The sequence below is a fragment of the Podarcis vaucheri genome, assembly GCF_965113315.1.
Source record: "Podarcis vaucheri genome assembly, chromosome: 10".
NCBI lineage: Eukaryota > Metazoa > Chordata > Lepidosauria > Squamata > Lacertidae > Podarcis > Podarcis vaucheri.
The window spans coordinates 57483811-57511060 of record NC_138748.1 but is presented as its reverse complement, the minus strand read 5'-3'; the positions used below and the strand labels follow the sequence as shown (position 1 = coordinate 57511060).

The 27250-nt window shown below is 46.2% G+C and overlaps 2 protein-coding genes across 4 annotated transcripts; both read left to right on the top strand.

Moving 5' to 3' along the window:
- Positions 1-14: 14 nt before the first annotated feature.
- Positions 15-17498, top strand: HDHD5 (haloacid dehalogenase like hydrolase domain containing 5). 3 transcript variants are annotated; one of them, XM_082240581.1, is made up of 8 exons: positions 15-96; positions 9374-9580; positions 11014-11126; positions 12514-12607; positions 13457-13490; positions 14510-14684; positions 16558-16746; positions 17035-17498. In XM_082240581.1, exons 1-8 carry the CDS (start codon positions 67-69, stop codon positions 17393-17395), a joined length of 1203 nt encoding a protein of 400 aa, XP_082096707.1. In that variant the 5' UTR covers positions 15-66; the 3' UTR covers positions 17396-17498. The 3 variants fall into 3 exon arrangements, with proteins under 3 accessions (XP_082096707.1, XP_082096708.1, XP_082096706.1); XM_082240582.1 differs by having other exon boundaries at positions 52-96; positions 9377-9580; XM_082240580.1 differs by lacking the exon at positions 15-96 and adding an exon at positions 7170-7328.
- Positions 17499-22948: 5450 nt separating this feature from the next.
- On the top strand, positions 22949-27134 carry TMEM121B (transmembrane protein 121B). Its single transcript, XM_082240553.1, has one exon. The coding sequence runs from the start codon at positions 24108-24110 to the stop codon at positions 25674-25676; it is 1569 nt and encodes a 522-aa protein (XP_082096679.1). The 5' UTR covers positions 22949-24107; the 3' UTR covers positions 25677-27134.
- The last annotated feature ends 116 nt before the right edge of the window (positions 27135-27250 follow it).

Here is a 27250-nt window from a genome sequence, read left to right as displayed (position 1 = left end):
AATGTGTTATGCAAATCAGCTAAGCAGGGCAGGAAGAGGAATGGCTGATTCACATCTCAGAATAGCATGGAAGGGAAGAGTGAGTTAGACCATAAGGTAAGATGGAGCTACAGATTTAGTAGTATATATGTGGCAGTGGGCATGGAATTATGACGTAGTGGATCTGCTAAAGTGCAAACAAAGCAGATGGGATTAGGCAAATTGAAGTAACTTGGTCCTGGTCTTGGCATGTAAACAGTGTAATCTCAAGACCCGTAGGCAGGGAAATCAAACTTTTGTCACTGTAGACATCCCCAGATCAAGAAAACAACTATACACCGCTTCTCTTTATAAGACAGGCAAGCAGAGAGTTTCCTTTGGTGGTAGGAAAATCACTGCTGGTGTGGACCTAGGCTCATCTAACTCCGTTTCCATCAGTGGCAGGCCAAATTGTGTCTCCAGGCAGTGCACAAACAGGACATTGAGATCCTGCTTTCCCCACTTATTCACCCCTAAGGTAAAAGTAAAGGGACCCCTGACCATTAGGTCCAGTCGTGACCGACCCTGGGGTTGCGGCGCTCATTTCGCTTTATTGGCCAAGGGAGCTGGTGTACAGCTTCCGGGTCATGTGGCCAGCATGACTAAGCCGCTTCTGGCGAACCAGAGCAGCGCACGGAAACACCGTTTACCTTCCTGCCGGAACGGTACCTATTTATCTACTTGCACTTTGATGCGATTTCAAACTGCTAGGTTGGCAGGAGCTGGGACCGAGCAACGGGAGCTCACCCCGTCACGGGGATTCAAACCGCCGACCTTCTGATCAGCAAGTCCTAGGCTCTGTGGTTTAACCCACAGCACCACCCGCGTCCCCTAGCACCTGTTAATTAGCAGCATGCTTCTTTGGAACACAGATAGAGATGAGCTCTATCTGGCCATCATTGCTACTAGATAAACCTATATTTGATGGATTTCCCTTTATCTTCTAAAAAGTCATCTAATCTAATGCCCATCACTAAACATTGTGTTTGTACATAAAAGTTCCTTACACATAGCTATGAGGTAAGCAGACTCAATGGGAAGGAAAAGAAAGCAGAGGTACAGGGGTCCACAGAATACACTAATACACCAAAACAATGGAAAAGAAAACAATGTTGGGTGGGAACTCTGATCATTAATTATTTATTTGCATCAATCTCTTTCAGTGTGCACACATTTGAAGTTGCTCTCTGCCTTATAAAATGAGGTTGTGCTTGGGAGAGACAAAAAAAATTTTTTTGGGGGGTGTTTATTTTAATTTATTATTCATAGACTTCACCTCCCACCTTTTTTGTCCAAGGAGCTCAAGGCGGTGGGCATGGTTCTTCCCCTCCTCATTTAGTCCCCACAACAACCCTGTGAGGTAAGTTAGGCTGAGAGGCAGTAACCAGCTCAAGGTAACCCAACAAGCTTCAAACCTGAGCGGAGATTTGAACCCTGGTCTGCCAGGTCCTAGTCCAACACCCTAACCACTACGCCACACTGTCTCTCTATAACAGGCAGGGTGGCTCTTACATAATAATACCAGTCACTATACCGGAGCAAATTAGATTACTGAGTGGGTCACCACTGGTTACTGAATGGGGTCTGTGACTCACCAAGTCTTACACACAATCCCATTTCTATGGGAACAACCAGTTCAGTGTCAGGGCTGCAGTGCCTTATGAGGTAACTCAGTAGTAGTAGAAGGGCTTTAAAGCAGGCATAGGCAGACTCTGGCCCTCCAGATGTTTGGGACTACAATTCCCACCATCCCTGACCACTGGTCCTGTTAGCTAGGGATGGTGGAAATTGTAGTCCCAAACATCTGGAGGGCCAGAGTCTGCCTATGCCTGCTTTAAAGAGCCTACAATTTCTGGTTAAGAGTAATAAGAAAAGGGAAAAGGGTGGGGGACTGACTCTGCCCTTGCCCCTGTTTACTGTCACTCCACTTGATCTCTTTTTACTATATACAAAGTATCTCGCTCCAAAGCTGCTTTCCTTACATTCCCTGATAATTAGTGAGTAATGTGTTGGTGGTGTTGTTTAATCCTGATTGTAAACTGTATTGGTTACTGTACTGACAGTTGGGGTATAAACCTTGAAAATAAGTAACTAATAAATGATTGACCTTTCTGAAACCACAAACTACACTAAAGCAAGTGATCCCGATCCTGCTGTAGATTTGGGAAACAAGTTATGTGTAATTGACTGTTGTGCCGCTTCATTTGCACCAAAGATACATCCAGCTAGTGCCATAGGAATCAGCTGAGCATCATGATGGAGAGATGGCAAATACTTCCAGATTGACATTGGCAGTGCTTGCGGGCAGCTGCTTATGGGTGCAGTTTGTTCTTGCTGAATTGGAGCAGCTGTGCATGAATGTAACATAATAGAGGGAGAAATAGAGCAGGAACCGGTGTTTTCTCTTTTTATCCCAAATCTCAGAAGAACTGGAGGAATTAATTGAAAGCTGTTTCACCTATACACACCAATCTCAAGGAACTGCAGAAAATCTATATAAAAATGAGTTGTTGGTAGGTCTATATTTATAACATTAGCAAGGAAAACGTGGAATTATCCTTGGACCTGATCCAAAATCTCCAGCTGGTGCAAAATGCTGTGGCTAGACTGTTGGTGGGGACACCTACTGCCAACACATGACTCCGGTGATTACAAGTTTGTAGTGGCTGCTCACGTGTTACCAGGCCAAGTTCAATGGTCTATTATGATTATGATTATTAATTAATTAATTTTCAAAACCCTTAACAATTTGGCTCCAGGATACCTCAAGGATTCTTTATATCCCTGCCCAATCACTGAGATCTTCAGGGGAGTCTCTTTTAGAGGTCACCCATGGTTCAGAGGCATGACTCGTATCTACCAGCAGCTGTGCACTTAGTATTGTGGTCCTGATTCTGTGGAACTCCTTCTTAGGAGAATCAGAAAGGTTCCCTCCATGTTGAACTTCAGGCACTTGCTTTTATTCACTGTATGTTTTTGCAATCTTAATGTACATCACTTAGAAATTAAGGATAACTGGCATTCAGAACCCCACTGGTTTTAGTTGGAGTTAAGCATATGTTTTTTCATTGAAATCAATGGGTAGAAAAGAGCTTTTGTCTAGCCCATCTAAAGAGCAGGATCTTCCACACACATACACCAACCTAACACACACCCAGCCCTTTAGCTGTTGGGAGATGGCCTTTTGTCTTCCTCTACCTTTCCTTCCATGCCAAACTCCTGATTGGTTGGGATCTTAGCTTCTTTTATAGAGCAGCATGACTACTACTTACATACGAATCTCAACTTTAGCTGGATTGCCCTATTTGTTTTCATCGAGACAGACTTCTTTTCAGAACCAAAGATGCCGTGCTTTGGGTTAGTGAAATGTGGATTTGTTTTATGTGTTCCTTGTTTACATTTTGTCTGTATCTTTATGTTGAAATGCTCAAAACTGAGCAAGGAAGACAGAACTGATTGAACTTACTAGCAACCACTTTTATTTCAGAACATTCCTGATGCATTGAAAAGGTACCTGTAGGTCTTTAAAGTTAGGGTTGCCATATTTCAAAAAGCGAAAATATGTTGAGCTTTTTTTTGGGGGGGACAACCAAATTTGTTGAGCTTTTTTTACTTTTGTCCAAATTTGTGGAACTTTTAAGGCTACTGTTAGTCACTATTATTTACCCTTCCCTGACTTACACTTCCAAGCAATCCCTAACAAACTCCAAGGTCCAGAATTCTGAGAGGGGGGGGAAATGTCCTTTGAACATGCTTTAAAAATACATGTAGTGCATTCACAGCCTAAGTAGACTGGGTGAATTATATGGTTAATCCCCTATACCCCACCTTCTGGTTCCCATCCTTTCTTCCATGAGAGATCACCATGTAATCCCACTTGGTTCCCAGCTACAGGTGATTCCACTGTAGTGTAAAAATCTGGTCATGCAGAAGTGGAAACCACAGCACAATGGTTTGTGGGAACTAACACCCTGGACTCAATGAAGTGTTGCTTCATTTGGGTGTTTCTAGAATGCTGTGTGTCCTTTGCTATTTCTTTCTCCTCAAGGCACTTTGTCCCCGTTAGTCAATAATTTTGGAGCCCAGCAAGGTTGAAAGTTATATTGTCAAGTACACCCGCGGGGTTTTGCCAGCCATATTGTATTAAGCCACTCTACCGCGAGAATGGTGATCGCCTGACTGCTTATCTTCCTCGGCTGTGTTTTCAAAATGATATCTTGCCTCACTGGGTCAGGTTATTTTTGAAAATAAATAAATACAATCTCCTTTTCCCCGGCATTACAGGGAGGCAGTTCTGTGATCAGGTACAGAATGCCCATGATTTGTGAGAGCTCCTCCAAATGCAATCACTCTGCAGAGAATGATGCTCCTTCTCTCAGTGGCCCCGACCTCCATTACTGAGAAGGCTGAACTCCACATTAGTCATGTGGAGTAATGGGAATGAAATCAGCCTGACCCTTCGAGTATAGCATGAGCCACCCCCCACCCCCGCCGCTTCTTCAGACATCAAAGGAGCCATTCCAGATCAGCATTTTAGGAGCCTCAGAGGAGAGTTACCCCATGCCAATTCCATTTCTTTTTATTGATGCGATCCATGGGCAGTAAATGCTCAAGACAGTGTGTGCTGAATTGAATGCTTCAGTAACAACAAGGAAAATATATGCACCTCAATAGGGTTACCAAGTCTTGGGCTGCATCTTAATTTCACAGTGTTTCCTAGTCTGAAGACCTGACGTTGTGATGGTACTGGTGAAAGTCCCCCGTTTAATGGCTTGCAATAAAAGTAGGAATTTCTTACCATATTTTTTTTTTCTTGAACACGGGTCGGGAACTGTACCCCCCCCTATTAAAGGGGGAAAAACTTTTGGAGGGAAGTGCCACTGATGGGCAGAAGTTGCCCAAAACAAAGGTGGGCAGGAATAGAGGCAAAGGTGTGTAGACATTGCCTTTTCTCTTTTTCTGTCATTCCCTGTCCCTGCATTTCCCCTTCTTTGCCACCCCCATGATATTCAGCAGAGGGCAACATGGAATTAAGCCAAGCTGAATGTGCTAACCACCACCCCTGTTCTAAATGAACTGGGATCAAATGACAGGTTGAAATAACCTTACTGTGGACAAGGAAGAAGAAAGGAAGGATCAGAATTCTAGTTCAATTTGAGGTAGGAAGTGGTTAATCTGGAACCCCTGGAGCTGGGAACCCTTCAGGTGTGAAATTAATCTACTTGGAAATTCTCTATTTTTTTGTAATCAGCATATTTGTCTACAATTAAAACTTTTAAACCCAGGGCACTTTCCAGCCAAAGTTAAGAAATGTTTAAGCCTCTTTCATTTTAATCCTATGCATGTTTATTAAGAAGCAAGTCTTACTTACTCTATAAAGAACCTTACGTGGAACTCAATGGGGCTCACTCCTAAGTAGACATGTATAGGATTGTACCATGAAACAATTAAATCACTGCTGCTGAAATGAACAGCATTTTTAAGGAGCTGGACTTTGTCCCCAGTTTACTAAATGTTTGTCTGAAAAACAGAGCATAATAGAAAAACATTATTACAGTATATACCTCTTAGCATTTTTGTTTTGGAATAAAAGCAGGCTTATCTATTTTTAAAACAAATAACAAATAAAAATAATTATTTTTAAAAAATGTAAAATCAACAACCTTGCCTATGGCCAGTTCTCTCCCACCGTTCTTTCTGGACTGATACCCTTTTCATAACAATATCAATTGCATCCATGTAAAATTTACTGGGGACTGTAAAGGAAGTTTATGTGTGGTGGTGGAATTAGTACATTTTAGCATTTTAAAGCCAAATAGCACCAGCAAAGTGCTAATCAGAGCTGTTGTAATGGATAGTTGGCTCATTGTTTTCCTGTAGTACAAAAGTGACCTCTTCTGGTAGGCTAGAAGAATACTGGAATTGAACATCTGAAAAGTGACTCTGGTAGAGGCAAGAGCTATCTACAGTGCATTCACATCAGCTTCTCCACGATATCATGGGATACCTTGTGAAAAGCTTTACTGAAATCAATATACACTATGCCCACAGTATTCCCACAGTGCCCTTTTCTAAGCGCTCACAGACTGACTGTTCAATTATCTGTTCTTGGACCTTTCCTCGTATTGATGACAAGCTGACCAGTCAATAGTTGTCTGGGCCTTCTTTCCCCCCGCTTTCCCCCCACCTTTGACCTGCAGGGACCTCACCTGTTCTCTAATAATTCTCAAAGATTATAGACACAGGCTCTGAAATTACATCCACAAACTCCTTTAGTACCCTTGCGTGCAGCTCATCAGGCCCTGAAGATTTGAATTCCTTTAAAGTAGCTAGGTGTTCCCATACCACTTATTTTCCTATCTGGACTGCTGCTCCCTCCTTGAATACTTTAATCTGTTACCACCAGGTTGGGTGCTGCTTTCCTTTTGGGTTAAGACTTAGGCATTTCTCTTGCTTTGAATATAGCTGAATAAACCCTTTAAAATCATTTTTAACTTCTCTTGCAAGCCTGAACTCATTCTGAACTTTGGCCCATCTGACCTTCACCCTGCAACTGTTAGCTACTCCTATATACCGTACTCTTCCTTCCATCCTTTGTAAGATGAGATGGGAAAGCACCTATACTTTGGGAACTCCCTGCCACTTGAGGTAAAGCAGGCACCTTCGCTGTGCTCTTTTCGCCACCTGCTAAAAACATCCTTGTTCAGACAAGCTCACCCAAATGCTTGGAAAAGTTGCTGCGAATTTGTAATCTATTTAACTTCTGTATGCTTTCAAAGTATGGTTTAAAAGAAATGCCTTGATTTTATTGTTTTATCTTTTTTACGCACAAGCAGTGTGATAAAATGTTTAAAAATAAATTATGAATAAAATAAACAGGCGCGCTGGAGCTCATGCCTATCTTCCTAGCGGCCACAGGCAAGGCTCCCCTCAGCCTCGGCGGACACAGCACGCGCGCCAGCGCCCCCCTCCGCGCCGGAACTGGGAACTGCACAGTAGTTCCTTCCACCTCCGACCCGGGTCCCATCCCTCACCGCCGTCCCATGTGACCGGCAGGCTTGGTGCTCCGATTGGCAGGGCGGAGGAAGCAAGGGGAGGAAGGCGGGAATTCGGCCGTCGCCTTGATTGGAGGAGGCGCCCCAGCCGGAGCAGGCGTCGGCGGGCCGATGGCTGTGTGCTGCTCGCTCCATGTGAGCAGAGCGGCGCTGAGGGGGTGGCTGCCTGCGGCGCGCAGGGGGGGCGCCGCCAGCCGCCCCTGCAGGAGCAGCAGCCAAGGCCGTCCCGTGGGGAGAACCTGCGGGGCGCGGCAGGTGAGAGAGGACCCCCTCCTGATCTCCTCCCTGTGTGCGCGCGCGCGCCCTTCGGTGTCCTCCCGTCACTTTCTCTTGTCTTGTGACACCCCCGGGAGGAGATCGAGCCGGGCACCTGCGCCGGGCTTACCTGTCCCTTGGCCTGCTTTTCTCACGCGCGTCTCCTTTCACCCAGGCTGCCTTTGTTGTTGTTGCGGCGGCGGGGATTGGGGGGAATACTAGCTTTTAGCATATGGCGGAGTTGTTTGTGCTGGGAACTCTCAGACCTTAGTGAAGAAAGTTGCCTGGTAAATAGCCAACCTACGTGTTCGATTTTCGATTCGTCAGCTGGTTTTTCCACGTTAACAAAAAGTTAAGAAGCCGCTCTGTCACATACACTCTTCAGAGTGTTGTTTTACATCAGTGCAGCTTGCTGATAGCACATCTAAGTTAAAGCAATGGACGAAGCAGCGTGGAGTGTTTTGATTGTGCTGATTATATGTCCCAAGAAATAACCACATCCCTAATAACTACGGTACATCTTCCCTCGTGAAATGCGATGGGTGCTACAGGTTAGCTGTAATGCACGACAATGTGAGATCAAAACATTGGCAACTTGCAAGTTAGGCTGCAAGCAGTGTGTTGGGTGTGAGGCTGCCTGTGAAGATTGCTTGAAAGGTGGCTAGATTGCTGACTGAATTTCATAGAAATCATCAGATCTCCAGTGCTTAATGAACTTCATTGTTCATCAGTTTATCTACACATATGCAACTAAAAAGGCTAATTATTACCTTTCTATAATTGCAAGAGACAGGACTGCCTTAGTGGTGGCTCTAGGCTATGGAATTCTCTGGTTGGTTCCCGCATTGTTCACGTTTAGGCAATTATTAAATGCTTTACAAATTCACACGGATCTTTGGTAGCTTCTGAATTTCTCTTGCTTGTTGCTCTGCTTGTTTGCAGATATGTTGGAATTTGAATTTTATGGATTGTAAATACAAGAAATAAAAGAAGCAATTAAAACACAATTTACAGTCTCAAAGTACAGCACATTACAATTGCTATATGAGGCATAAAAATAATTAAGGCCACCAAGCCCATCTGTAATGTTCAAGTGGTCCATGGTGAAGAAAGTTTGGTTACCACTGCTATCGATGTTTGCCTGGCAGTCAGACTCATTGAACTCAGTAGGGCTTGAGTAGAAGTGCATTTCTCTTCTTAACTTACGGTGTTCCTAATAATACTGTTCTTGTTATTAGTTCATACAACTCCTGCAATGCTTCCAGACTGGCAACATCAGCCATGAATTACCGTACCCTGATTCAAAGATGTTCTGCAGTTGTGTTTGTGTTCATAGTAGCTTGTGGGTGTAGATGACCATTCTGTAAAATTCAGTTGCCAGGTTTGTTAACCGTGATATCACAGATGCCTCTTTCTCCATATGAGACCACTTGCCTATTAAGATAACCTTTGAGGGCTTTGTCTTGAGCAGTGTCCTTTTAGTGGTCGCCTTGCAGTTGTGGAATGATTTCCCTCAGGAGCTTATTATATCATCCCTCTCCTTTAAGGCAGCCCTGTATAGGGAAGTTTTTAATGTGTGATGTTTTACTGTGGTTTTATAATTTGTTTGAAGCCTCCCAACTAATTTGTTGGAAGCTGGGGCAACCCAGTCAGCTGAGCAGCCTATAAATAAATAATTATTATAGTAGTAGTAGTATGGTAGTAGTAAAAAGTCAAGTAAAGCCTACTTTTTGGGGAAGGTCTTTGGGAAGTAATGGCAACAGATTCTTGAGAATTTACTGACGTAGGATGGGGGGTGTTGTTGTATTACTTGTACATTTTTAAGCTTTTTATTGTTATGTTTAAGCAGTGTTCTTATATACTGTCTTGAGCATATGGTGAGGTGAGATGGAAATACGTTACATAAATAAATTATTGGAAATGCCAACATAATCTCTTGTCTTATATTTCCTTGGGAAGAGATGGTCCTTTTAGAGCCGTTATTGTTTGTTCCTCCTTACCCTTGTTATTCCTAAATAGCATCATTGAATCTTTCTCCACTACAGACAACTTCTCCCTCCTTTGGGTTCCTCTTTGATATTGATGGAGTGCTTTTACGGGGCCGGCTAGTCATTCCTGCTGCTAAGAAGGCCTTCCAGAAACTAACAGATTCAAAAGGTCGGTTCCATGTGCCGGTTGCATTTGTAACCAATGCTGGAAACTGCTCTCGCAACAGCAAGGCTGAGGAACTGTCTGATGCCCTTGGATTTAAGGTACTGAAGGCACCTGTGGTCTATATTGGGTCACTGGCTGCTGGTGTGTCTAAATTGTGAGTCTATGATCACATGCCTCCACACCATACATTTAAAGCACTGTTAGGCCACATCAACAGAATTGGCTTTCCATAAACAATCCTGGGATTTGTAGTTTGTTAAGGGTGCTGTAAATTATAACTCTGAGGCATTTCCTAATACCTCCCAGCTCCCTTGACAAACTACAGTTCCCAGGATTCTTTGGGGAAAGCCGTCACTTAAAGTGGTATAAGGTTGCTTTCATGTATGCTGTGACCTTACGTGATGTGACCCTGAATGCAGATTTTGTGGGGGATCCTCACAGAAAGTAAGTTTGTAGGGCTTAGACTCTTTCCATAAGTTGCTACCCATTTGTTAGAAGTAAGGCTTTACCTGACAAGGTGAATAGAAGTTTATTAAATAGAGCATTTGTTTGGGTCTGGCTGTAAGTTCTTGGACAGAGGCTTTCCCCAGCCTGACTACCTTTAATACTGGGATGGGGAGCCTGCTCACCCCTCCATGCTTGTCGCTTGATGACTATAACCTTCAGTGATGACTCTGCAGATCAAACAGGACACACGGAGCTTTAACGTTACTTGACATCACTTAGAACGCTTTCTAATGAAGGCAAATCACACATCCATGCAATGATAAATAATAAGATGAGTGTCATTTTTGTGTGGACCTTACTTAGGGGTATGAATATGGATTGTGTATGTTCTTGCACATACACTAGGGACGCGGGTGGCGCTGTGGGTTAAAGCCTCAGCGCCTAGGGCTTGCCGATCGAAAGGTCGGCGGTTCGAATCCCCGCGGCGGGGTGCGCTCCCGCTGCTCGGTCCCAGCGCCTGCCAACCTAGCAGTTCGAAAGCACCCCCGGGTGCAAGTAGATAAATAGGTACCGCTTACCAGCGGGAAGGTAAACGGCGTTCCGTGTGCTGCGCTGGCTCGCCAGATGCAGCTTGTCACGCTGGCCACGTGACCCGGAAGTGTCTCTGGACAGCGCTGGCCCCCGGCCTATAGATGTGAGATGGGCGCACAAACCCCAGAGTCTGTCAAGACTGGCCCGTTCGGGCAGGGGTACCTTTACCTTTACCTCTATGTTCTTGCACACTCATTGCATATGGGTTGTGTATGTTCTTACACACTCATATTTCCAGTCCATTGTATTTTTATTGTGGACAAGCTTAAATATATTCTTCTGACATGTCCCTACCCAAGGTAACTTTCAAGAGATCTTATTGGTATTTAATGTCTGAGAAGGACGACGGGTGTTGATGTTCCTGCCAGATTAATCTAGTGGTGTCACCTATGCTAGCGGCTTTGGCAGCTTAGAGGATAAAGGGCCTGGCATACGGAATACTGCATTTGGAAAGGGTAATCTAACTGTCCTGCTGACCTTTCTCTTTTTCCAGGTTTCTCCCGAATGGGTGATCCTGTCCCACAGTCCTCTGCGTCTTTTCCATCAGTTCCATGACAAATGTGTGCTTGTGTGTGGTCAGGGTCCTGTGGAGGAAAATGCCAGGGAGTATCCTTTGCTGCCTTCAGATTCATTTTTTTAATTTTCCTTTCTCTTTCTTAGCAATGTGTTAAGAACCAGTGTTGTGTAGTGGGTGGACTACCTTTATCAGGAGAAACTGGCAACTCTCCCAGGCACCCGGCTTGATCCCCTGTTGACCTCCCTGTCTGCATTCCCCAGCAAGATCCAGGCAGAGGTCGCGATAGGCGATCCTTCTCAGCGTGAGAAGAACACACCTCTCTTTCCTGCCCCCTCCCCCCGCAGGGGAAAGAGATAGACAGAAACGTATTTACATGCCTTTATTTCTGTCTCTGCAGTGTTACAAAAAACATGACTGCTCTCTTCATACTCCTGCAGTCAAGAGAGAACAAACACATGCTGTACTTCCTGTACAGCTCATATTACACTCTGAGCTAATTCCGGTGCTTCGCACTGTGAATAGACTGTCCCTCTGTTTCCCACGGAACAGTCCCAACATTCCCATTATGTTTTGCTTTCAAGCTACCAGCAGCTCGCGGCTGCATTGCTTCAATATCGTAACAGGTTCGAACCTTATGAGGCTCACTTGGTGACCCTGGGCAAAAGCTTGTTTGTGCATCTCAGCTGGGGATTGGGAAGGTTCCTGTTCCCCAGCTGAGTCAGTCCCGGCATGAGCAGGCAGAGCATCAAGGCTCCTTTAACTGCGCCCCCCTCAGTTGAGTAGTTTCACAGAGCCCCCACCCTGCCAGCAGCTCATGGGAGCCAGTGCTAGGCTGCAGGCTCCTGGCTCCTTTAACTGCTCAGCTGAGGTTGGGGCAGCTGCACACTCCTCAGTCAAGCAGTTTAAAGATGCAGAGGGATGAACAAGCTGTATTGATGCCTTGCTGATACAGCTTGTTTGTCATTGCATCCCATGAGGGCAGAGTGCGATGGCAGTTTCACTCAGCACTCTTGAGTCCCTCTAGCAGCACTGCTGGAGGAAGGAACTCTAGCGTACGCTGCTAGCAGAGGGACTCAGGATTGGTGGTGTTTTCACACCAGCGATATACTGCTGAGTGAAGCCGACATCGCGGTCTGTTCCTCATACCAGTCCTGGGCGATCTATCAATATATCGCCCAGGCCTAGCACCACCTTATGTTCATTGGAGGAAAGGTGGGTTATAAACATAATAATAATAATAATAATAATAATAATAATAATAATAATAATAATAAAAAATATAATATAGTGCTGTTTTTTGCTCTGCCTTTGACCTTCTGATCAGCACAGGGAAGTAGTGAATCTATCAAGATGTGATTGCTGCCCAACAGTAGGGATTTGGCGGGTTCCTGTTACTAAGTTAGTTCCGGGTTCTGACAATTTACCCTTAAGTCTGTAGAGCCCTTGACAACTTTATTCCTTAACCATTTGAAACAGCCTGGGATTCCATCACGTTGTTACCATTGAAGATGTGAGGGAGGCATTTCCCTTGCTGGATATGGTTGATCAAAGTCGGAGGCCAAAAGAGCTGGCAAGTATTAACCTGAGTATTGCAAAGTGTGACTGAAAGAGAGCATTTGTGTGGTGTGTCCCCCTGGCAGAACTAAGTGTTCTTTTGCCTACTTTCAACTATTCCATAGTTGCTCTGGTAGTAAAGTTCCTGTACAACAAGGGTGAAACACCTTTTTTAGCCCAAGCACCTCTGTTCCATCTAGGCCACCTTCCTGGCGTCACAGGCCAGTGATAGGCAGGGCCAGAGGCAGCAGTTGGCAAAACAATTAATGTAAATATTACATTTGTAGTTAGTTTCTTCACATACTCCTTTCCATCCTCCATCCAGGCACACAAGTCATTACCAAGGGCATATTCCAGCCAGGAAGAAACACAAGGGCATGATGTGAAGCTGGTGAGGGGCGTGGTTGGGTGGGGTATGTGCCTTGAGAATCCCAAGGGACAGACAGAGAGGCATTTGGCCCCCTAACCTGAGCTTCTCCAGCTCTGTAGTAATACAAGTATTTTACATAGTATCCCCACCAAGATCTCTTGTGAAAACAGCAATATAGAACTCTTGTCAGTAGGATTTTTTTTCTGTGCAAAGTTGCCCTTTGCTCCGTGTAGGTTAAAAACCAAAGACGAGTTCTACAAGGTTGCAAATTAGCAGAATAAAACAGTTGGGGGAAATTATTTTAATGGCTTCGTATTTCTTTAAAAACCGGACTCATACTCAATTTTGTTTTCCTTTTCCTAAAAACAAACACACACCTTATGATATTACAGTTGGATAACATACCAAGTATCATTGCGCTCTTGAGCAAACCTCACCCATTTTCTGACACTACAAATTGACTAATATCTCTTCCCCTTCCCTCCCTTTTGACAGCCTCCTCCACCTGCTGACTTCCCCACCATAGAAGGTAAGTGCATTGCTTTCTTTCTGAAGTGTTTCATTGTGAGCTCACCTGGGCTTAGGTGGGCTTTCTCTTGGCAGATGCACGTTTTCAAACTGATGTGAAGGCAGAGCAGGCAGGGTGAAAACATGCTTGACCCTTCACATCTGCCAGTGCAAATTTTCCACCCCCAGGTTGCTTTTCCTCCTTATCTAAGCTCATTTCCACTTCTGGTGTCTGGCTGGGGGCAAATCAATTATAAGTGCACAGAAATAATGCAGAACAATGTGCCATTGTTAGTTTGTTTGGTTAAATATTTTTATCAGCTTTAAAAAAAGAAGAAATAAGACAGAATGCAAAGATGAGTAATTCTGCATATCCTAGAATCCACTGTATTGCAAAGGATTGTTAGCATGATGACTTTGATAATGCTTTCATGCTCCCCAGTTGTTGTTGAAAGAACATCAGGGGACGAAACAGAGTTGTCCCTGGTAATGTGGAGTAGAGTTGTGAAGGCCTTGGGGGGGACAGAAAATGGGGGGGGGGTTCCTGCAATATTGGGGGGTGTCCTGCCCCCCGTTTTTCTTGGCTTTCACATACAGTATCTAATGCAGACCCTGCTCTTTTTAGTCACATCTATAGGAATATGTGGCAAATAAATGGAAGCCCCATTCAATTTGCTCCAAATTTTATATGAGAGCTCCTTTGTAATCTTGGCTGGGCTGCCCAGAGTAGATCATTCTGTCTGTCTATTTATATATCTGTCTGTCTATTTATATGAATTCTATACTGCTCAGTATATAAAAATATCTCTCAGTGGTGTACAGAAAACTAAAGTGACAACAGACAACTTTAAACAAAAAATATTGCAAAAATACAGCTAAAATGACCTAGTCCCGGACCCAAGTAGATGGGGATAGGTTTGCAAAGGATGTTTACTCAGATGTAACCCACTGTGAGTTCATTCTTATATGGGGTTATTATGTCTTATGATGTACAGGCATATACTACTGTTTTGAAAATGCACTGCCTTTGTCAATCTCTAGCTGTGATTCTGTTTGGGGAGCCAGTCAGGTGGGAGACCTGCCTGCAACTGATCATTGATGTACTCCTGAGCAATGGGAACCTAGGGGTAGAGTTGACTTCTGTTCCATACCCACATCTACCTATCCTCGCCTGCAACATGGATCTCTTGTGGATGGCAGAAGCTAACATGCCAAGGTGATACAAAGGTTCTATTGAGATCTCTTGCTGGCATTCTGTATTCTCTCTCTCTCTATCTCCCCCCCCGCCCCGTATTTGCAGGAAACCTCACTGGAGAATATGCTCCTATGCTCCTTGCTCAGTTGCCTCCGATGAGCTTGATCAGGTGCAGGGAACCTTTGGCTATCCAGATGTTGTTGAACTACTATTCCCATCAGTCCCAGCAAACATGGTCAATTGCATTTTTCTTGCTTCTTTCTTGAATTGCATTTTATGGTTGTATTGTATATAGCATTCTGTGGAATTCAAATTGTAGAACAATACAATGCAGTATAAGATAAAAGAAGCAATAAAAATGGAGTTAAAGATCATATAGCATCTAGCACAGTCCGTTACAATAGCTGTAACAGGTAGATAAATGATTAAGTGGTCCACCAAGACACAGTGATTTCCAAGTGGACATGGGGGGTGGTTTAAAGTTTGGGAGCCAATGTTCTAGGTACATTACTTAAGTTGTTGCGCTTAGCTTCCTGGCAGCTGGGTTGCTGCTACTTACCAAGGAGAGAGAGAGAGAGGTAAACTTGTGGGAAGGCTTGTGCAGTGCAAATGTGTCAATAGGAGTGCTGGATTGACTCCTCCAGTGCCTTTGCATTGTTCCAACCTTCCTGCAAACTCGCCTCTCACCTTACTGGTACTCAACTACAACCCACTTGCCAAGAAGCTAAAAGCCATTGAGTGAGCCACTTCTGTAAGAACATCTTATATAAATAAAGCTGTTACTCTGTTTCTTACTCTCTGTGGGGCTACCTTTGAAGGTGACCCAGAAACTACAACTAATCCAGAATGCGGCAGCTAGACTGGTGACTGGGAGCGGCCGCCGAGACCGCATAACATTGGTCTTGAAAGACCTACATTCGCTCCTAGTACATTTCCAAGTGCAATTCAAGGTGTTGGTGCTGACCTTTAAAGCCCTAAACAGCCTCGGGCCAGTATATCTGAAGGAGCGTGTCCACTCCCATCATTCTACCCGGACACTGAGGTCCAGCGCCAAGGGCCTTCTGGCAGTTCCCTTACTGCGAGAAGCCAAGTTACAGGGAACCAAGCAGAGGGCCTTCTCGGTGGTGGCACCCTCCCTGTTGAACGCCCTCCCACCAGATGTCAAAGAGATAAACAACTACCTGACATTTAGAAGACATCTGAAGGCAGCCTTGTTCAGGGAAGTTTTTAATGTTTGATGCATTATTGTATTTTGTATTGTATTTTAATATTTTGTTGGAGGCCACCCAGAGTGGCTGGGGAAGGGTATAAATTATTGCTATTATTGTTGTTGTTGTTGTTGTTATTACTGCTACTACTTCTACTACTATTATTTATTACAGACTAAGAAAATTGACTGTTTCTGGAAACTAAAAGGAACTGAGAATAAATTCTTAAGTGTGGAGTCTTGCTCCAGTCCATAACAAGAGGCTCTAAATGTAACCTCACAATGGTCAAATTACTACAGGTTAGGGCTAGCTTGGTTTTGTTTTGTATAATGCGAGAAAACTTTTTTGAACCCCATTAATGTTGGGAACCCGCTTTTAAGACTCTGGGGCCAGATTAACCAAATACGTCCCTCAACAAAGGGTCAGGAATTTGTGCAGCAGTCCATGGAGGGATAGGCCTTTCTTCCATAGCAGCAGAGCAGAGCAGTAACAAGGGGTGGTGCAAAAGCGATCATAGAATTCTGCAGTCATGTCTGTATTATTTGATTAAAGGACATACTTGAGGAATAGCCATCTTACCCGCATTTCCTATTGGGTACTTTTATCCTCTGTATTCACCCAGTGCCACCACATGTTCCTAGGAGTATGCATGCTGACTTTTTGCGCTTTTCTTTCTTTGTGGTCAGATTTGGCCATGGCACCTTTCTTGTGTGCTTAGAGAACATCTACAAGAAAATGACTGGCAAGGAGCTGAAGTATGAGGCCTTGATAGGCAAGCCCAGCACTGTCACCTACCGCTATGCTGAACATGTGATCAAGCAGCAGATGGAGAGTTGGGGCTGGACATCCCCTCTCCGCCAGCTGTATGCTGTTGGGTAAGAAACTCTTCTTCCTTGAGCTTGGGAGAGGAAGACCTTGGCCACAGCAGCTGCACATTGGCACAGAGCAGGATGAAGGATTCATATAACTTACCGAACTCTTTTCCCTGCTAAGGGGAGGCTAGAGTGTGGTCCCTTTGCTGGCAAATGGGAGTGGAGGTACAGCATGGATGCTGTTATTAGATGGGTCTAAATTCTCAAAATTTAAGTTCAGCCCAAATTTAACTATATAACCTTGACTCTTACCCTGTTTTCTCCTCCCTTGTCCTTTGGGTCTACTTACAGAGACAACCCAATGGCTGACATTTATGGTGCAAACCTCTACAACCGTTACCTCCAGGCTCAGGCTGAAGTGTGTGTCACTGCAATGGCACTACAGAGCGAGGAACATGTTGAGATGCAAATAGATCGCAGTGTGTCCATCACCTCTGCAGAGAGCTGCCAGTCCATACTGGTCTGCACTGGGGTCTACAATCCCCAGGGAGATGTGTCTGCTGACCACAGCGAGAACATGTTGGAGACTGTCTTTCATGGACACCGGGACTTCCATTTTGATCCAACCTTGGTGGAGGCCTCTCACGTTGTGCACGATGTGAATGATGCTGTGGAGCTAGTCTTTCAGAAGGAGAACTGGAAACTGGAATGAGAAGTCCAGTGTTGCCAGCATCTCACATGGGAGCAGAAGGGCAGAGGCAGATCTGAGCACTGTCTTGTTCAACCCATGCCAAAGTAAAGGAAAGTTCTCCCAACTTTTTTTGGGGTAGGGATTGCACCCATCTCCCAAATCTTTGTCAATATGGGCCTCTAGCACATTTGTGAACTTGAAATTCTGCATTGTTGCTAAAATGAGTGTAGCCAAAGAGCAGTCTTAACCAACCAGGGTGCCACCCAGATGTTCTGAAATAACAGTTTCCATCACTGCTGACCATTGGCCGTGCTGGCTGGGGCTGATGGAAGTTGTAGTCCAAAACATCTGGAGAGGACAGGTTGGGAAAGTTTGCCATGGAGAAGGCTGAAAGGGTCACTAACTTGCCCCACCCGTTTCACATCTGAGCAGCTTCCATGCTCTTTCCTATATCTACAACTACTGTGTAATCGCAATATTGTGGTGAAATGGGCTCCTCTGCCAAAGGCCATTGCGTCTTAAATCTCTCCACCCAATCCTATCTAAATAATTGTGACCAGCATCATGAGGTCTGCTACAGTTTTTGGCTCTTGCTTCTGTTCCAGATGCTCCTGAAGGTGCTTGAAAAGTTCAAAATATTAAATCAGTGTCTGTGTTGATTTATGGCAAATGATATGCCTGGAGGAACAGACCCTCTTGCCAGAGCAGGAATGCTGCTTTGTTAAATACAAAACAGAAGCAAGATAGTTGCAGTAATGACTAAATTTCACTCTCCTGGCTATTTCACAACCTTTGACTAGTTGTCCCTGAAATATAAATATTTGCTTAGGCACTACCCCTTTTACTATTCCTGTGAGTGTTCTATGCCTTTGGTAGGCAGAGTTCTGACTGCAAACAATGGTCCTTGACCTGAACCAGAATGGACTCTGGTGTGCAGAGTTTGGGATACCTGATAATGAAAGTTGGAGAAGAGAAGGGGTGGGGGAGTTTTACCTAGTTGTAAAAGAAATGGCTTTAGCCTTCACAAACTGTCAAGAGCAAGACTGTGATTTGTGTTTTGTTGCTGTGTTTCCCTCTACCACCTTCTCACAGAAATAACAATCTTGATCCTCTCCAAACAGATCTTTTCCTTGCATTAATTTCATATTGTGTTTTACCACCCTGCCTCAGGGCTGTTCGTTGCTTAGAAATCATTAGCCTGGGTCCAGACATGCATGCGGAATTGCCTGTATATTGTTGCAGAGATGTGCATGCTTCAGCAGAAGATGCTAATGCAGAAGCATGCTTCTCTGTGTACAGCTGGGCTGAGGAACATGTGGCCTGCCAGTTGTTGTTGACATCAACATCCATCATCTCTACCCATGCTGGCTAGGCTCATGGGAGTCCAAAAACACCTGGAGGGCTGCAAATTCCCCAGAGTTTTGAACCTGTGCTATGTATGTCTCCAAACCTCTTTAATGCAGAATTTCCAGGCCACCCTGTGTAAGCCGCATCCTGGAAACATCCCCATGTCCCATGTGCAAATGCAGAAGAGGCAATCATAATTTTTGTACCACAGTAATTGGTGATGTTAGTGTGCAAATAGCAAGTTGGTCCTGTTCCTCTTACGAATCTGGACATATTCTAAGTTCCCTTTTTCTGTAGGACAGATTACTACTACTTTGTAGCGTGAGCAATAACCTTATTTTCTTATATTAATATAATTGTTTGCCTGTGTTTTAAATAACTTTGTTATAATGATGAATCTCTTGCAGGGGTAGCGTTGGGCTCCAATTACTGCTTCTCCTATACTACTTTCCAGTTGAACCATTTGTGTTTTCTGGAGATTGGTTGGCTTTAGCACATGGATGGTTTACATTTTAAGGGGGAAATGTCAGTCTCAAATACTTTCTTGCCAACTGCAGTGAAAGCCAAACAGTTGGTTTCGTTGACTGTACTTCTTTTTCAGTGAATTACCAAGTATCTTTTTTAAAATAAAAAATCATTACCTTTTTTATTAAAAAATGGATTTGTATAACAAAATGCAAAAGCTAAAATAAATAATAATTAAGACATGCCTTGTATTAAATACAAAAATGACATCCAAATGAAGCAAACAAGTGTGAACAAATCTAGGAGTAGACCAAGTGAAACACAGTGTCCTGTATTTAGGAAGTACCGGCTTCTAATTAAGTTTATACTACGGCAGCCTTCAAGCAAATATTCTTTTCTTCTTTTAAAGTGCTCCGAGTTTTACAAAAATCTTCATAGCTTTATTTAATTATATCCTCTCTTCTTCCTCCTTCATGGTCTGCCCCCTTTTATCCTTGCAACATCACTGTGAGGTAGGCAAGGATGAGAGATGGTAACTGGCTCAAGGTCAGTCAGTAACCTTTATGTCTGAGCAGAGATTTGCATCTGATTTGTAGTCCCTTTGCTGTATACCACACTAGATATCCTGTGCTGCATAATGTGGCTCAGAACCGGAGTTGTCAAGGGGAAGAGCTGTAGTTCAGTAGCAGAGCATCCATTTTGCAACTCTGGAGATCCACTGCTGGTCAGTGTAGACAAGTCCTGAGATAGATGCACCATTGATCTGGCAGTATAAGGCAGGTCATATGTTCCAAGGAGCACGAGCTAAGTGTCCTACAAAGTGTTATAAATACCCATTATTTTCTGGGTGGGAGGCGGAGTTAGTCTTGGTACTTTATCTATTGTTTTGAGAACTGCAGTGGTGTGTGTCAAGTTAATTGTGGCAACCATGCAATTAACTAGAAGCTGGAGGGGATGAAAGGAACTATGGGATGAACTGAAGGTTTCAGATGTGGGTTGAAAAGAGAGCAGGATTATTCACTGGAAAAACAGCAGGGAAGGAGATCTTTTGAGTTTCTCAGAGGGCAGGTCTACCTAGTTCAGTACACCTGGTGTGCAGGTCACGGATCTCTTAATAGCTGACCTGTAGCTTCCTATGTTCATATGGTAAAGGAAGGGAGCCAGTGAAGAGAAGCTGGAAGGGATGTGAGCATTCTGAAATGAGATGCAGATTAACCAATGAGCCATGGGATGCAAAGTAGGAATAAGAGGTTGGAGATGGGCAAATGAAAGATCAGAGAGAACTGTCTTACAGTAATTGAGGTGAGAGAGAATCAGCTGAATTAACTCGATCCCTCATTTTCAGCATCTTGGCATGTTAATTTGAGTTTGCTAAGCTGCTTAGCACCTCAAGTATAAGTCATCCATCCTCCCCCATTCAAGGAGCAATTTGCACATTTTTAAAATAAAAAAAGCCATTCCATAAAACCGACTTATCCTCCTCCTGTCTTTCCCTGCTGCAGCTGTCGACTCATGACAGCCCCTGCAAGACATAATTAAGGCTCTTCACTCCTGTGTTTTATTTTAAGCATCCTTCCACCCTCAGACATTCTCCAGGCTTCTTTATTTCTTCCTTCTTGCAATCTGTTCTGTAAGAGACAGACCTTTCTTACCGATTTGGGGGACAAAACAGTCCTTTGCCCCCTGTTTCTTCAAGTAGCATTTAAATGCATGCAGTTTAAGTCCAATTGATTTAAAATCCCTTTTAAAACTACCATCATCTTAACTTCATTATGAATTTTATTCTCTGTTACCACCACCACCAAACACCAGATTTGTCTTTGATGGGCTGATGGATGTTATATCAGTGGGCTTTGCCAAATGGTATGGGAAGCCTTGTGATTTACAGGCAACTCCCCATTTACATGTTCCAAGGCACTGTGCGCGTAAGTGAAATTGTGTATATTGAGAAAGCCTGAAAACATCCTCCAAACCTCAGGAAACCCCTGGAAACCCCTTTTTAAAACAAGCAGCACTTACCAGACTCCCTCCAAACCTCCTTTCTCAAACTCCAACTCTTCACAGACCTCAAAGCTCCATGCAAAACCTCCTGGGACTGCACTTGAAAAGGCTTGTGGGACTGTTTTTGCACCATTTTTGCTGTTTTCACACTCTTTGGGGGGCCGTTTCCCCTCTTTAAGTGCTACTTCCAGGTTCGTAACAAGAGTACAGTGTGTATGCACAGTCACGGGTGACTTGTATGTGTGTAAACAGGGAGTTGCTTGTACTGTAATTTGATTCATGTGTAGTGGCTAAGCAGGCAATCCTGACAGTGCTGGACAGAGGCCTATTTTGTTTTTATTGACGGGGGCTGAGCCCTGAAGTATTTGAAATACCAATCGTGATGAACACAGAATTGGGTCCCACTAAATTTAGTGGGCCTTAATCCCAAGCTAAGTGCATGTCATTTCAGCTGTGGTCTGAGATCTTGAAATATAGGAAAGGCTGTGGCACATGCTTTGCAAGCAGAAGGTACTAGGTTCAATCCACGGCATCAGCAGGTAGGGCTTGGGATGTCTCTGCCTGAAGCCTGAGAGCCACTGATAGAGCAGACAGATTGATCTAGATGGATGCATAATCTAAGATGTGGAGGCTAAAAAAAAAAAAAAAGCTTGGGGAAATGGAGAAAAACAGGATTGTTGCAGTTTTTTTGTTGGGCCTTCATACCTCTAGTCTGACTAGTATAAGACACCTTCCTGTGTCCCATGAATGCTAGGTATTTAGACTTAACACGTATAAACTAGAATCAAGGAAACGGGCAAATTAAAGCCATAGGAAATTCCAGACAAATAGATAATAGCAGAGCTTCTACAAAGAGAGGATTAAAAACTCATTTCTATGTTAATGCTATAAAAGTACAGGGTTTCCTGTTTACCACGAAAGCGGCAGAGGCTCACTTGGTTTCCTCCTCCATGGCTCCATTTGACAAGCTGAAAGCATCTCTTACTGAGCTGTCACTACCTCTGCTTCAGCTCCTCCTGTTGGCAAAGTGTCTGTTCTGAAGTTTCTGATGGATACCTAAGGACTTAAGGATGTTATGCCTCGTGAAGGAATTGCACCAAGGACACCAAACGGATAAAAAAAGAGGCAAATGTTTATTTAAGAGGACAATATATTGTGGCCAAGCAGAAAAGTGTACATAACAATAAATCTAACATTTATATTATGGTCCCCCCCATGCAGCCTTTTCCTGCTATTCTGAAGCTTAGCAGATTGTCCCTTTAAAAAATCATTTCTTTTTATTCCTGTTGGGCTCCTTAGTGCTTAACCTTTTGTACTGTCCTAACTCGAAGACTGTTGCAGCAGTATTCAAAGAGCCAAGCTACTAAGTCAGTGGGAGCCAACCTCAGCCTGCAGGTGTGATGTCACAGCTTCGAATGCCCCACCTGCCCCAGATTTAAAACTCAATATGGAAAAAGGAGGCTTCCTTTTAACTGGAGATTGTCTTGGATTTGTGAAGTTGCTGGTATTATGTCTTATGCATAGATGCTGGCCTGCCTTGTATGTGTTGCAGAGTAAGGCTAAAAGTGTTTTATGCTGCAAAAAGTGCTCATGCCAGGGTGGAAAGTGCATGATGCATGAAATATGCTGAAGCTAAGCCACTCCTGATGTGGTCAGTGCTTGGACAGGAGACACCCTCCCACACAGGTCCATGATGGAACTTAAGGCGGGATATAAACGTAATATACATACAAATGACGCCCTATTCTGGATTGAATACAAATGACGCCCTATTATTCTGGATTGAACCTTGGCACCACCACCCCTGCCCAGTCCTTGAAATCGCCTTCTGAGGTCTGTCAGGGCTCAAGTTTAGTGATCTTCAAAAGGCAACATATTTTTAGTAACGTCTAATGCCATTTTTAGCAACTTTTTTTTTTTTTTTAGCATTGCCTTCCAGTGTATTGTTTATTGAGGTTTCGTTCTTTGCAAACTAACTCTTGGAATCTTTGTAAGCTGCTCTGAGCTTTGCACCATAATAGGAAAAAAAAAAGAGAAACGAATGTTCATTAGTATAAAAATAATACCAAGCAAAGGAAATGCTACTTTTCCAATTATAAAAGCCGGCTTCAACAGTAACTATTCAATGCCCACCCTGCTCTTTCCATCATTTATGCCTGGTGCTTAAGTAGGTAGTTAAGGAAACCAGTTCCCGAGCCATCCTCCCTTTGCAGCCTCCGAGGCGCACTGTGGCACGAGCTTTCCCCCTAGGCGACAGCTTCCCCCTTCCTGAGGCAAGTGACTCATTTGCTGCTGCATCAGGCCGCCCACCCAGTTGCCATGAAGCTCGCTGCGAGGGGGTGGGCAACAAAAGCAGCTGCCGCTCCCAGGTATCCTCCTGGCTCGCAAGCAATCCGCGCCCCCGTCCCTCCGCTGCCTTGGCAGGCGCTTCTGGAGAAGAGCATCAGCCAGGAGGTGCGTGCGCTGGCTCTTTCTTTTGGCAGCCTCTCGCCTTGCATCTCCGTCTTTGTCCGCATCCCTAAAACCCGCCCCTCCTTCACCTGCCTTTCTCCGCGCAGCATCTGCTTTAGGGGTTTCTCTCCTTTCTTCCATCAAGCGTCCGTCTCTGCGACTGGATCCACTCCCGGATTCCCCGCTTCTCTCTCTTTCGTCCACGGCAGGATCCGCTCCGGGTTTCTACTGATTCCGACGGCGGGGAAAGGGAAGATCCAGGCCGGGTCTCGGCTTTCGCTCAGAGCCTGCCCACCGTCCTCCTCCTCCTCCTCCTCCCCCCTCTCGCCCATCCCCACCATCCCCACCGCTCGGCGCTCCCCGGGGCTGGATCGTGCCGGGCAGGTTACTCGCCGGGTGCCCGGCCGGGAGGGCTGTGGCCCGCCCGCCCATCTCTGTGGGGCGCGGGTGGGGGGCGGGGAGGACGACCATGCACCGAGTCGTCTCCAACCAGCGCTCGGTCTCCTCCTCCTCGGGCTCCTTCCAGGCTCCCCCGCCGCCTCCCCCCGCCGCGGACCTGCAGCCCCTTTTCCTGGGCGGCGGCATCAGCAGCACCAGCAGCTCGAGCGGCGGCACCCGGAGGGGCAGGCGGGGCTCCGTGTCCAGCTCGGCCTCCACCCGCACTCGCAGCAGGAGCAGCAGCAGCAGCGGCGGCGGCCGCAGCAGTGAGGAAGAGGAGGAGGAGGAGGAAGAGGGCGAGGAGGAGGAAGCCAAGCCCCTCGTGCCGGTTCAGGAGCCCGCCTCGCCGCCCGCCCCGCCCGCCGCCTGCGCCTCCCCGGGGTCCAGCAGCACCTCCACGTCGGGCTGCAGCATGACAGCCGCCGAGCTGTACGGGGCTCCGGCCGCCGGGGCCCCCGGGGCGGCGGCGGCGGCGAGCGCGGCCGCGGGACTGCTGTGGGCGGGGGGCTCGGGCGGGTCTCGCTGGGGCTACAAGGCGCTGTCCCTGGTGCTGCTACTGGGCCAGGGGGCGCTGCTGGACCTCTACCTGATCGCCGTCACCGACCTGTATTGGTGCAGCTGGATCGCCACCGACCTGGTGCTGGCCGCCGGCTGGAGCATCTTCTTCTGCCGCAACAGCCGCGCTCGTCGTCGGGAGCGCCCGTCCGGCGTCGGAGGGGGACACCCGCCGCCGCCCTTGCACCCGCTGCTGGGCCACCCGCCCCACGGCGGCCGAGGCGCCTGCGCTGCGTCGGGCGGGAAGGCAGGGGGCGCTCCGCGGGGCGGGGACTTCGCCTACGCCCACTTGGCCTGGCTGATCTACGCCATCGCCTTCACGCCCAAGGCGGCGCTCATCCTGGGCACGTCCATCCTGGAGCTGGTGGAGCTGCGCCTGCCGCTGGGCGCCACGGGCTTCCGGATCACGCTGGCGCTCTCGGCTCCGCTCCTGTATTGCCTCCTGCGGGCCATCGGCGCCGAAGGCGGCTCCGGCTCCGGCCAGCTCCTCCTGCCGCCCCAGCCGCCGCCGCAGCACCGCGCCGCCGCCGCTTTCCTGGCCACGTGCTTGGACCTGCTGGACAGCTTCACTCTCCTGGAGCTGCTGCTCCTGCAGCCCGGCCGGCCGGCCTTGCCGCTGCCGCCGCCGCTCCGCTACGTGCTCATCGCTGTCTACTTCCTGTGCCTGGCTTCGCCGGTGCTGTGGCTGTACGAGCTGAGCGCCCCGCGGGCCCCCGGCGTCGCCCGCCTGGCCTTGCACTGGCTGCTGTCTGCCGGGCTCCTGGACGCGCCCCTGCTGGCGCTGCGCTGCCTCCTACTGGTGCGCTACCAGCAGCCCCTCTCCATCTTCATGCTCAAGAACCTCTTCTTCCTGGCCTGCCGGGGCCTGGAGGCCCTGGAGACCTGCTGCCTCCTGCACTCCGCCGGCGGGCTGGCGGGCAACGGCAAGAACGCGCCAGCCCCCTCCGCCGGGGTCGGGGCCGGCCAGCTCAGCCACTGCATCTCCGAGAACGACATGGGGCCCCATGGCTACGTCAACACATTGGCCGTCACCGCGCAGAGCTGAGGGGGTCCACGCCCATGCCAGTGCCCCTCTGCAGTTACCCCACCTTGTATTCCATGCCAGTTCAGCTTAGGTACCCACCCCGCTGTAGTTACTTTCCCTTTTACATGTCTCCGATTTTCAGATTGGCCCAGTCGCCCAAACCCAGGCCTCTTAGGAGACAGCATTTGTGCATCTAACCCAGCTCCCTACCTCAGGGCACTGTAACTTTCTGAGCAGTTGTCCTGAATAACTTTGACCTACCTAGTATGACCCTTCCCTGGAAAGATCATTGTCCATGGCAACCCTAGGGATTCTGACCTGTACCTGTTTTAGTTCCCCCTGTCCACTTTTATCTCTGCCAATCTCAACCAGATTAAGGCCCATTTAAGTCTCTCCTGGGAACTCAGTGGAGTACAGTAATGGTAATTTGTTGAATGAAGCAGTGGCCATTGGTTTAAACCAGCTGCACCCATGAAAGTATTGCCCTGGCATGGTTCAAAGTTGTCTAAAATATGTGGTCCACTGCATCACCCTAGTGGCTGTGTGGTGAGGTGGTGCCCATATAGTTTGGAGTCTTGGCAGTAGCTACACCTCAATAGTAACGTGAAGCAGCCTAATTTTCCCATCCTAATTAGTCAGGCTGTCTTCTGTGGCAATATCCGAGCTGCTCTTGCCTTAAATCACTTCCCTTCATGTACTACTTTAATCATGAAAACTTTTAATATTGTTAGATATTCTGTCACTACAGAGCAGCTAGACACACATAAATACACAACATAATGAATGCTGCAGCACTAGTCAAACCACCTATTGGGCCAAAATGATGGCAGCATCATTTTTTAATCCTTTCACCCAAGTTCTTACAAACTATTCCAAATCCTTTTCTTCCACCCCATCCCCATAACCCCCAAATCATTCCTATTTATTTTGTAGGTTCCTTCTAATGACAACTTAACGTGCTGTGGCTACAGACCCCTCACCTCTTTTGCTTCTATTTATAGAAATCAAGATGGAAGAAGTCTGTTGTTTAACTGCCTAACTGCACCTTCCAGATTATATACTTCATGCCGGGTTCATGAGCTGGTCCTATCAATAACAGAGAGAGGGGGAAATCCAGTTTCTCAGTCTTGATCAAGTTTTTGGTTTTTTGCTCTGACCTGTGGGTTTTTTCTCTTTTCTGAGGTGCCTCCTACCACCACTGCCTATAGGAGAGCAGAGAGAGGGCAGCACCCACTTGGAATGCCTGGAAAAACATATTATTGTAAGCTGTCCAGGTTCTTCATATCCTATGTTGGGCTCCTCCTCCATGCAGTGGAGAGCCATGCAGCCATAATGCCAATGCTGAACAAAGAGAGAGGAACGCTATTGCTGGTGCTAAGTTAGGCTTAGTTCTGCTCACAGGCTCTACCACTTCAAACTGCAGGAGGGAACTCACATGATCAGATGCTTACTCATTCAAAATTTCCTTCCATGTGGCAAGCTAGACACATCCAATTTTATGTATACAGCAAATACATATGTATATATGTGTGTGTATGGTAGAGCATTTAGTAATGTGCACTCCCACTTGCAGGCTGAGGTGGTACAGCCCAGAA